The following is a 13,269-nucleotide window of genomic DNA, read 5'->3' on the forward strand; positions in this document are numbered from 1 at the left end:
TATTCGTAAATTTAGTTAAGTTTTTAAATTATTTTCTTAAATTAAGTTAGGTATACAATTTTAACATACAAACTCAATGGCCCTTGGCTATCATTCTCTCAAATACACATAGACCCGTAACATCAAATATCCTAAACAAAGACATCGATTCCGAAAATCTGGATATACTAGTACTCATCAAATCAAACACCTGGAGATTGTTTATTTCTGCTTATAGTCCTAAAGCGCCTAACTGATATTAAACTAGCATTATATTTAGTCTTACGTATAAATTTACAACACATTTGTTGAAGCAACAGACACACCGCTTGTCAACAAAAGTCTGTTGCAACTTTTGCCGAGTTTTATCACAGAACGAGGGTAGAAGTGTTTTTCGGTCGTTGGATGGGTAAACTTAACGGCTCTCTTGGCGTAAAGTGGTGACCGGGGCCCATGGATATCAAAATGTATATTCCGTCAGCCAACATGAGATAAAAAGTTAAAATCTCTGTGTATTATCGATTGCCACACTCCCGTCCCGGAAAAAAGGCTGCATGCTGGCTTATGCGAGGATGCAATGCGCCTCAAAACCAGAGACATATAAAGAAACATTAATACATATAGAATGGATTTTTCTGGAATTAGTAGTAGGTAGGTACTTACTGTCATTCTTCCTTAACTCACCTTTGTTTTGCTTTGAAATTAACTTTTCTGTTTCAGTGCGTAGTTATTACATAAATATACGTACTTAGATAATAGGAATCTCTCGGTTACGAACCTGCTTTTGTAGAATTTTACAGTGGGCATCATAGCTTTGAGTGTTCGGCGTTGGTAATGACAAGATCGGGAACAGTATAGAAATCATACGAATGTAATTAAGATCACTACCGAGAGATAAGCTGTGTTTCATACTATACATTCAATACTGAGTGCTCTAAAGAATTGTTAGTGATGATCCTGATATATTTTTTACATCATCACACCGTCCTAATCGGATAGATAGATACTCGTATGTGGCCGAATTCAAATGATATGTATACAACAATTTAGTTTATAGAATGCATAGTACCTATATTTGGCTCCGACACATATCCATTCGTGTGTATCCGAGGAGTATCTCTATCTCTCCCTAAAACTTGCATTAGGAAGGCTAAAGAATAATGTCCCCCAAGTTTTCGGTAATAAGGGGAGAATTTAATGCAAAATATAGACTTGGTGGTAATCAGAAGACTTGATGGACAATCACCCACCGTCGCAATACGGCCGAAAGCTTAACTTGCCAATGACAATGTCAATTAATGACAGTCACTGGTAAATGATAAAATGAAATAAAACGGATTTTAATTACTTTTTAATCAATGAGTTTTAATTACGCATAATGTTTAGTTTCAATAAAATTTCTAATTTTACAAGTAAATTTTTTACATGTCTTGTTAATTTACACATTTAATTATTACATAAATTACAATTATTCCTTATAGGTACTAAATCTGAAATTGGCTAAAAACGTTTTCGTAAATTTTTATAAGGGTTATTTTTATGGCAACAAAATAAATGCACTGGTGTCTACGTATTATGGCTTCTTATTAAAAAGTGTTCAAAAAAATTTAAATGAATGTGATTAAATTACAAAAAAACACGATTCAAAATATTATATTCCGATTTACAAAAAAAAAAGTGCTATTATAGTCATTTAAATCTATTATGACATTCCGTTCGTGCTACCTTGACCGTGGTCGCGATAAGACTGATGTAAACTTTTCGTTAACCACCCGCAATTTAAATTTAAAAAGAATGAACGATAAAATGGCGTTCTTTGGCGTGGAATAAATCGATAAATTGAAGTCCATATTAAATTATACCATAATGAATTATCGTGATCGCGTTCAATGTTAATTAATTTTAAAGTTGGTACATGACTGAATACAAAACAATTTTGTGGTTTATCGTAGCGATTATTTGAATACAGGACATCTCGAATAAAGAAATATAATTACAGAAGAAATGTGAACTAGTTGAATCTTTCATAAATTTCACGCTAACGTCAAATTGTATCTGAAGCCTCAGAGATTGGTTAAGAGATTTTAATCGACACAGGAAAAATATAATATGTTTAAAAAAAAAACATTATTTTAATATTTTTTTTAAGTGTAATATAATGATGCATTTTTTTAAATGTCAAAATGTAGGGCAGTGTTAAGGTTGTGTCAGCTGTGGTGTACCTTACACCTATAGACACAGCCCACTGAGTTTCTCGCCGGAACTTCTCAGTGGGTCGCAATTTCGATCCGGGGGTAGATTCAGCGAAGCACTGCTCTTACTAGGGCTAGTATTAGCAAATTCTCTGTTTGACCCTCAGCTCACCCACAAGTCTACACGTAGCTGGGTAGCCCCAAGCTACCAGTGAATAGGTAGGATCAAAAATATCTTACACGGCGTGTCTGGCTAAAACGCTTTCCATCTCCTTCTGCTGCGAGCGTTAGAAGAGGATGAAGAATCCATCGACTTTCCTTACCATTATCGGCTGTTGAAAATCTGTATGAAAACGTGTGCCTATCAAGGGGTAGATACATTTTGGAACATGGAAACATCGTGTAATATGCAGCTTAAGAAATCGTGTCTATGGCGTGAGATTTAGTGAAAAACCTAATTAAGTAAAATACTTTAAGAAAATTACATAACCATTATATTCAATTTGCATTAAAGTTAATTAAGAATAATTTTGACGTTATAAATTTAATTATAAATACTATGTGCTATATTTACATTTCGATAGCCTAAATCGTTGTAGTTTTGTTTTGGACTATTTTTTGTTGGCCATCACCCTGTCCCGTTCGCTCTTCACTCCGTTATGCTGTGTGCGAGCTGGACAGATTGATGTTTACATTTTTCGTCTAATTAAATAGGTACTATCTTTAATATTGTACAACATTTAAAATACTTCTTACGTTTTCACAATCGTTCCTAATTTAAAATCGTTCGACGCTCAACTTGTATTAAACAAGTTTTATTGAGAATCTTCTGGAATTAAGATTTACTTTGCGAATTCGTTATTATTTATTTTGACATAGTAATTCATATAACAGAATCTTTCACAGAACTATCGTGTATGTCGAACAAATATCTGGCACGTGTGACAATTGTACCAACTAATGTATTGTTTATTTTATGAACCTTCCGAGATTGCACATCAATCAATACTGGCTTAACAACGAAGATATCAAACGTGACTCATAGATAAGGTGTAATGGAACTTATTCTGTTCTTTTTTTTTATTGCTATGATGGGTGGCCGAGCTCACAGCCCACCTGCTGTTAAGTGGTTACTGAAGCCCATAGACATCTACAACGTAAATGCGCCACACACCTTGAGATATAGTTCTAAGGTCTTAGTATTGTCACAACGGCTGCCCCACCCTTCAAACCGAAACGCATTACTGCTTCACGGCAGAAATAGGCGGGGTGGTGGTACCTACCCGTGCGGACTCAAGAGGTCCTACCACCAGTAATTACGCAAATTATACTATTTTTGCGGGCTTGGTTTCTATTACACGATGCTATTCCTTCACTGTGGAAGTCAATCGTGAACATTTGTTAAGTACGTATTTCATTAGAAAAAATTGTACCCGCCTGCGGGATTCGAACACCGGTGCATCGCTAGATACGAATGCACCGGACGTCTTATCCTTTAGGCCACGAGGACGACGAATAATAAACGTTACGTGTAATAGAAAAAAAAAACCACGATAGTACTCTCGTAACCATTGACATATATGTATATATATCGATGCTTGTAACAATATTTATAGTAAGACTAATGACAGTGACTGATACTGTCTCGTTCCAACACACCGGATTGGCGATAAGCGAATGCGGGACACACAAAGATTGACTATTTGCATTTGAAATTTCACTGAAACTTTTTATAATAATTAATTTGTCGAACATCGTAATTCTGTTATCGGTTAGTTTATTTACGACGCCACAGCTTTTAGGAAACTGTGCATTGAATTAAACGAGATAAAATTAACTTCAACATATCTTTGACTATGATTGTCAGTCTAGATTGATGTCTTAGAAAAAAATAATTCCGTTCATTTTCGGCAAATCTTTTTTTTATTTTTTTATTGCTTAGATGAGTGGACGAGCTCACAGCCCACTTGGTGCTAAGTGGTTACTGGAGCCCATACACATTTACAACGCAAACGCGCCACCCACCTTGAGATATAACTTCTAAGGTCTCTGTATAGTTACAACGGCTGCCCCACCCTTCAAGCCGAAACGCATTACTGCTTCACGGCAGAAATAGGCGGGGTGGTGGTACCTACCCGTGCGGACTCACATGAGGTCCTACCACCATCATATGGCGCGACCGGATTTATGGAATTTGGTCCAAATGTACCTACAGTTTAATGGATCTAGATAGTTCGAAGCGGAGAAATATACATGAAATTAAGCGAGAAAGGCATGCCCTGTTTTTAGGGTTATATACACGGATAATTGGGTCAGTAGTTTTACTTTAAGCTACAACGTACTTTGCTCTAAGGTCTTCACTGGGTTTATCGCCATTAGAAGCAGAACGCAAGTCTTGACCAAAACCTGACGCTCATATGTACTATGCCGAAACCTTACAGCCGATAAGTGTGTCGCAACTTTAAAGAGAACTGGCCATTTAGTAGACATCTCGACTCGTATGTCTGGTCATGTTTGAATATAACAAAAAAAATGTTTAAAACCAACTAAACATTGCCGATATTAAAGTACAATGACCTATATAAACAATCTTATTATATGTATTTAATTAACTAATTTCAAGTTCTGTACATATCGCTACATAGGTACTTACTGCGACAGCCGCCCGTGTCACTAGAACCTCTAAAACAATTAATAATTTGTACAACGCACCAACAAAACAGTTAAAACTTATTCTAACATAGTACATATTGACACTAGTCTCAAATTCTCAACTTTCGAAAGTATAATAATCTATGGTCGATCGTAATCTATGGTCTTTGAACAGTTGACATTGACGTATCTAATTGTATGACAACAACTAGGTAGATTCATGTGTTTTTTTGTTTGTGTGTTAAAGTAAATTATTTTTTCATCCAGTCTGAATTATAAGTGAGCATGTCACACATAAATATTTTTTCCAACAAATATGTTACTTTTAAACAAAATAACATTACAATAAGAAATCCTCAAATGAGATTAAATCAATAAAAAACACTCAATTTTCGTCATTTGAGAAAAGCTCTCTCGGTATGACGTCATCATGGGTGCTATTTTTATAGCTTTTATGCTTTTGCACAACAGCTTCAACATCTCAAAAAAACAATAACAACACTGATCATGAGCAGTCAGTACATTAAGTGTCTGGTCAAAATATGACAGTCAACGGTCTCCGAAACTCCCCCGCCTGGGTGCTCTGGGCGTATTGGCCAGGATATTGCGGCATCAGGATACTTGATGACCCTTGGTAGTATGGCAGGGATGGCGACGGATTCGATCCTGATGATGTACTGCCTTCAGTCCTTTCCTGTGCTTTGGCCATGTCCGGAGACTCTGCTGGAGACCTGGGCGATAGGCTGGACGGAGCTGAATTGACAGAGTTCAGCCCGGCCATGGCGGCTGAAGCCTCCGTGTACATCTTGCTGATGTCCACGGGATATCTCTGCTGTTGCTGGTCCATATACATGTAGGCCTTGGACAAGGCTGCCGAATCCAGGTAGCCTCGTGAAGGATCCGGGTACATTCCGTAACTCCTGTATTTTTCAGCTTCTATCGAGTATTTCGACATGTCCATCGATGCACTGACCTGTAACAATGAAGGGAAATTATTTTCAAGAATTGCTTGTTGAATTTTGTTGGAAAATTTGAAAATGAAGCGGCATTTTTAAATCTAACCCAAGTACATCATGGTATCAATACCCTTAATTATGCCAAAAAATTGGCAATATCACTGACTCCTTTCAATTTACTCCGAACTTCTTTTTTTTTTACTTAGTTGGGTGGACGAGCTCACGGCCCACCTGATTTTAAGTGGTTACCGGAGCCCATAGACATTTATAACGTAACTACCGCTACCCACCTTGAGATATGAGTTTTAAGGTCTCAGTATAGTTACAACGGCTGCCCCACTCTTCAAGCCGAAACACATTACAGCTTCACGACTGAAATAGGCAGGGTGGTGGTACCTATCCGTGCAGACTCACAAGACGTCCTACCACCAGTAATAACATAACATTTTTCATATTTATTTAACATATTTCGCGTTGTTGTACATTTAGCGTCTATTCTGAAATCAGCGACTCAATATTGAATAGCCTCTCTTCATACTAATACGCCACTAAGGTCAATTAAAGGATAAATTATATTTATATAATAATATGTATGCGTTGAATGCATGAATTATTTTATAATCACACTGTTTCTCAGATTATGAGATTGCAAAAACACAAAGACCTTATAATTTATACGATAAGATATAAATTGGCATGATAACATATATCTCCAATGTGTATGTGATAAATTCAAGCCCACAAATCAAAAGCTACAAAGGATACGTGTAAAGGTTTTGAATTATTTTTTATTCGGTAATTTTTAATGAAGTGAGCCCAACACGTTAACGTCAGGGAAATATCGTTTGAATATTTTACACACGGTCCTGCGGTTCGGCGAAAAAAATAAGATACGCCTAATTTAATTCAACGAGGTCATAATATATTCAATCGCGATTCATATTCATAATACATCATAATACACGATCGGCTCGGTAGTCGAACGAGATCTAAAAAATAAAACAGCAACGTGAACTAAAGACACTAATGGAATTAAGGGGGGTTGATGGAAGATATTAAAAAAAAAACCCGAAGAAATCTTTGTAACCCAAAAGATAGAAAGAGATTAAAAGAAAATAAGTATTTCGTCAATATTATAAACAGAACGAAGAATCTTCAGCTTTAGACTTGAAGACTCAATTACATTTCGAAGAACCTTGGGATTTTCTTCGTAGCTGGTTGACTGACTGACAGGACTGCAGGACTGACTTGTACCAACTCCCAACTTACAGTTCCACAAGACATTCACTTATGATAGAGCGGAATACAATTAGAGAATCACAGAGAAAGAGTGATGGGAAAGCAGTTGTACTTTGAAATTTCGATATTCCTCTCCGTGTGGGCGGTGTCATTTGATCGCACTTAAAACAGGGCAATTTAAAATTAGGTGGGTCTTAAGCTTATCTGAAATCCCTCGCCTCAAATACGCCTGACGCTTTAACGAAGGCAAAAGCACAGAGAAGACAGGGACATGTAATTTGATGCAAAATCAACTCTTCAAGAAAAATTCGGACTAAACACATTTAGCAGTATTGATTTTACGTATAGAACCACTGAGAAAACAGAGATATGGAATTTGATGCAAAATCAACTCTTCAAGGAAAATTCGGACTAGACCTGACCTTTAGCAGTGTAAATCTATGTATTTATGCTGAGAATTTATTTATTTATTTACGTATTATTTAGAAAAGTGAATGAAAATAAATTTTATTGATGGACAACCGAGCCGGCGGTGTGTATAGCACGTTAACGCACAACATACGGTCCTCGGTCACGGGCGGCGCGCTAAATCAGGATTAGAGTCGGACACCGCGACATCACCTACCAGGTTTTATGCCTTTTGCCGCTTCCAACTATTTTATTGCCGGCCATTTATACAGCCAGTTCATTTCGAATTGGCCCTTTTACCCTTTCTTCGTTTCAATGCTTTGCTGTTTGAATTTGGAATAGATGCTCAAGGAATTCTTCGTTTTTAAAGTTTGCATCGTAATGTTATTGAACTAACTATTGTACGTATTTTTATACAATTTAAATTTCGGTATTATTATTGCTGTTACATATTATTACATGCGTATCTTTACGCCTCTTGATGAGTGGACAAGCTCACGGCATTACGACAACACTACATAATATTTTTTTGTATAACGCATTTTTGCCCTTTTTATCGTTACTAGTGGTCCCCAGTAGTTGAAAGTCGACTATAATTAATTGGAATTATAAGTTTTACCATTATTAAGGTTGTATTGTCAAAGACTATTTATTATATGTACTTCTATATCACAGGTTTTGCCAAGACTACACTTTAGACAAATATTAATAAAGACAAACAATATTTAATCTACTCTCAATTTGACCACAGACAGCAATAAGAAAAGTTTGATATTAAACAAACAGTATGCATGCGTGTGTGTGTCAAATACATGCTAGTGTGTGTAATGTTTTTTTATTGATTTAATTTATAATTTTGGCATAATTAAAGAAGAAATTGACATTCTGAACCCCTTCTCTATATTCTCTATAAGTGTGGGAAATTTCATACTTTTCTGTCCGCGCGATTTACGTAAAAAGAGGTACAAAGTTTTTGCTTCGCGTATTAATATTTAAATTGCACGATATTATTTCTCATCGTGGTAATGTTAAGTACGAATCCTGATAATACAAACTTGGTATCTTGTGCTGGATCCGAACAGCGACGTAGTCTCCATAGGTGGATACGAATCGATCGGCTGTCTCATCCTTTAAATACGGTTGTAATGGCGATCTAAATGACCTAAATTAACTCTATTCTTCAATATAACACAAACACAAAATCTTGCTTTTGGACTTATTGAACGTAAAAACGGATCGAAAGAGCGCCACTTATCCCGCAACGTTTAGAATGATGATTTCACACTAAGTTATCGAATCGACGAACTAATGAGTCCACTACCTCGACCGACGGACACGCACACATCATCAATCAACATAATCGAATATACAGAATCACAATGGTTCGTTAAAAAATACGAAAAACGCCAATTCACTATATTTAATACGGCGCAGGTAAAACGTGTTAATACTTTACTTGCTGGGCATATTTGTGGTACGCTAAGTCTTGTGACGTCACTGTTCTATTGGCTTACCAATTGCTGACAGATTTGCGCTAGTACTCGTGAGCACACTTCAAACCAAATTCATAAAGCTAATAGATAATTTGTAGTCGTCGTGGCCTAAAGGATAAGACGTCCGGTGCATTCGTGTTGAGCGATGCAACGGTGTTCGAATCCCGCAGAAAAATGTTCACGATTGACTACCACGGTGAAGGATGGTGTAATAAAAATCAAATCCGCTAAATTATAATTTGCGTAATTACTGCTGGTAGGACCTCTTGTGAGTCCGCACGGGTAGGTACCACCGCCCTGTCTATTTCTGCCGTGAAGAAGTAATACGTTTCGGTTTGAATGGTGGAGTAGCCGTTGTAACTATACTGAAACCTTAGAACTTGTATCTCAAGGTGGGTGGCGCATTTACGTTGTAGATGTCTATGGACTCCAGTAACCACATAACACCAGGCGAGCTAGTCCACTCATATAAGCAATAAAAAAAAACACGTAAATGACGTCACTAAACATAGCGTACTCACAGTATACTCGAACGCTACCGTTGAATGGCAACTAATTATTTTGTTTCGCGAGTTTAGGGCACGTTTCTCGATACGTTAATCGAATGATTGAGAAAAAAAAAAAGAAAGAACCAAAAACTGCTATTTCATTCGCTAGTTCGGGAGTCTATTAGGCGGCACAAAGGGCGTGATCGATAGCCTCCCCGCCGGGACCCGCTACCGGAGGCCTTCGATCGTTTTAATTAAATGATATATCCCCAGCGGAATCGATGAAAAACTTATTAGATATTATGTGGGCGTGAAATACTGATACATAACGCCGATACGTTTTGGGGTACAATTAGTAATGTATCACAGCTTCACCAGTCTTAATTTGAATTCGCGTTGGAATCTATAAATTATGTGGGCGGTGTATTTCGGTACCAAAATTATTACTGCCCTAACACTACTTACCTCCAAAGCATCTGTGAAAACTATACGAAAAAGCATGAATAATACAAATGAGACCAGAGCTGGTACTACATATAAATGCTTGAATTCATATGTTTATTATAAAAAAAAATATTTTATTTATTGCTTAGATAGGTGGACGAGCCATCTGGCCCACCTGGTGTTAAGTGGTTACCGGAGCCCATAGACATCTACGACGTAAATGCGACCACCTACCTCGAAACACGAGTTGTAAAGTATCATTTTTTACAGTACAATTGCTTCATCACCCTTCAAACCTCATTACTGCTTCACGGCAGAAATAGGCAGGGTGGTGGGCATCTACACATGCGGGTACACAAGACGTCCTACCACCAGTGAAATGTATATATTTTGAAGCGTATTCACAGATAATGACGATTGGCGCCCATTCTTATCTAACGACGTCACAACGTTCGCTTTTCTCACGCAAAAATCTGATGCAACTTCACCAGACAGCCAATATCCAGAATCCAAAGTCAAGTCGCGGTCTCAACCACAAGCTTTGGATTGAATACAGCCCAATGAAATCCAATTTCTCATTTCAATAAAAAAAATCAATTATAAAGTGAAAGCTAACATGCATTACAATCATTAATGCAGTTAATCGATTGAGTTACAGATAACCCATATTTCGGAATGCTTTTAATTTTGCCATTCAAAGTTCGATATTAGAATTTGATGCGTGATAATATGGTCCCTACCTCGAAATTATATCGATGTTTTTCTTGTATCCATCTATATTAATAGACGATTAACTATTAGTGTGCTTAGTGCGAGTTTTTTAACGTTCTCGATAGCGTAAAAGTTAACTCAAATTTATATCGAGTTGGAACATTTGCCTACCTTTGCCTCTAGGGGTGCTGTTACAAATGCCTACAAATTTTAAATTAAAAAAAACTCGCCCTAAGTACGCAGCATGTGTAGCGACGTATTTTATCTCTGCGACAGTTGACTTACAATTACCATACCCGACCAAAGTTTATACAGTGCTTAGACGACTGTACATTCTTAAAAGTTCAAGTGTTGTACTTTAGCTTGTACTTTTACTAATCGGAAGTATAATTAATGTCATGTCAAATTTAATTGACAGTTTTTGAGCAAATTGACATAATGGTGACACAGTGTGCCTTTATGTTTAGCTGTTGATGTCCAAAATTATTAAAGAAAAGTTTTAGACGTTGAGCTGCAATTATCGCTAAAGAAATTAATCAGGCGCGTTTATCACATGCATAAAGACCTATATTACGGGTTTGATTTTTACTACACGATGTTATTCCTTCAACGTGGAAGTAAATCGTGAACATTTGTTAAGTACGTATTTCATTAGAAAAATTGGTACTTCCGTGAACATTTGTTAAGTATGTATTTCATTAGAAAAATTGGTACCCGCCTGCGGGATTCGAACACCGGTGCATCGCTAGATACGAATGCACCGGACGTCTTATCCTTTAGGCCACGACGACTTCAAAATCATAATGAACATACTCGATTCGTTGAAGTTTAATGCGATTTCCTCACGCCTCGTCTGATCGAGTGCAAACAGTGAACCGCCCCCGCTAAACATTTACGTCACAGACATAAGATTAAACGTCACACGAGAGGGGAAGATCGAGGAGTTTTTAAATCGAGGGCTGGTTTAGGGATGACGGAAACTTTTAAACGAAAACTAGTTTTTAATAAAAAAAATATGTACCAACGCGACGCGTCAAATACTTTAGAGTTTTTTGGGATTACAATAGAAGAATATATGGTTCGTCATTGAACGTCTCTGGCGATGACTTACCTGGGGAAAGTCCTGAAATATTGTTTTATAGAAAAATAGACGGTAGTTTCCACAATATTCAAATGTCGACAAATAACTACAACTAATAATTATTATCTAGGAAATACAAAGAAGAATATATTTCGGAAACATTTGAGATATACGAGTGAATACCCAAAGATTGAATGTCAAATATCTTAAGTAAAAATGCTGATTTTGACCGCAAAATTTAATCCAGATCCAACAAACAAGAATCCTTTATCCACGAACCTTCGCTACGTTCAAACGCTGCTACTAAAGTCCTCTTTACCGACACATGTCACTTTCTGAGCTTATGAGTTGCATGTACTGAAAGCAAGGAGGTCTTTCTGTGTCGAAGGTCAAGTACCAACCGTTATAGGTCCGGAAGTATCACAGTAGTACCTAGTCAATGGTAATTAAAGTTTGCACTGTGAATATTACTACGGTAGTCTGAAGGTTTCAACCCTGAGACGAGGGCCGATTGCGTAGGTTCAATTGTCTAAGTAGTATGTCAAGTGTAGTGTTTTAATGGGGATTATTTTGTTAGGGGCGGTTTTGGGGTTGTGAAAATGATGTATTACGATTTGTGGAGAATTTAATTATGACGAGATTAATGTCTGGCGACGAAGGTTACGGTTAGTGGTTTTTGCTAATTTTGTGGAGTAGACTATTAAATGACCTGGATGATGTTACGAGGTCATCGTAACTAACCTACGTGAAATTGTTTCGAACATACATCCATAAATTCATCAGTGCTTCTTACACATTTTCCGTTTGAATTTGATACATAGCGTATGTATCATCTTCTCTATTTCTGTCTTAGATCAGTGAAGCGTTCCGTTTTTAAGCGAGAAAATTGTTTTACAACAATTTTGCATTGCAACAAGATTGAAATTTTGACCCTATATTTAAAAAATAGTGACGATATTCTATGTGTGATCTCAATAGTCTACAGTAGTCACTGTGCGACAGATGGGTACTAACCACCTATTTACTCCAATAATATAAAACAATAAATCTTCAATGAAATCGATTCGGAACTTTAGCGTAATAATGGTATCAGTAATAATGTTCCGGTACTTATTGTCAGTAATAAAACAAATTATTATCCATTAGACATTAATATTAAGAACACGAAAGCACATAAACAGACATACGATTAATAATAAGGTACATTTCAAAAGCTTGTGCAAAGATTAATGTACGCTATGAATGTATTCATCCGAATATTTCCGGATAATACCGGTTTAGGGTTGTCGTTCTTTTGATGAAATAATTTTTGACATTTATATTCCTTTTTTTATCTTCGGGTTGAGAGTTTTGATACGTCAGTAGTATCCCTTTGTGTCTTGCAGAGGTTCTAAAGTCGCGATATTAGTTTTAACGTGCGTGAATAACTTGACTTTGAAGCTAAGCAGCTATCGGATTCGAGCTACGGAATAGTTTTCAATACAAAATAGCTAAGTTCCATTTTTTATATTGCCAACCGATTTTTTTTTCTGTGAATATAGAAAAAAAAACTCCTAGGTACCTTTTTCGCCTCAGCTTCTCAAGGCAGGTTGACAAGCAAATTTTTTTATAAATTATATTAGGAAC

General features: G+C 36.7%; 1 protein-coding gene across 1 annotated transcript in view; it reads right to left on the reverse strand.

The window, feature by feature from the left end:
* Positions 1 to 1,323: 1,323 nt before the first annotated feature.
* The window catches only part of Sox21b (SRY-box transcription factor sox21b), a 71,024-nt gene continuing 59,078 nt past the window's right edge, over positions 1,324 to 13,269 (reverse strand). The window contains exon 5 of the mRNA XM_028180278.2: positions 1,324 to 5,796. Within this exon, the coding sequence (XP_028036079.1) occupies positions 5,359 to 5,796 (438 nt within the window). The 3' untranslated portion in view covers positions 1,324 to 5,358. The remainder of the gene's footprint in view (positions 5,797 to 13,269) is intronic.

The sequence above is a fragment of the Bombyx mandarina genome, chromosome 04, assembly GCF_030267445.1.
Source record: "Bombyx mandarina strain Sakado chromosome 04, ASM3026744v2".
In the NCBI taxonomy this organism is placed as follows: Eukaryota; Metazoa; Arthropoda; class Insecta; order Lepidoptera; family Bombycidae; genus Bombyx; species Bombyx mandarina.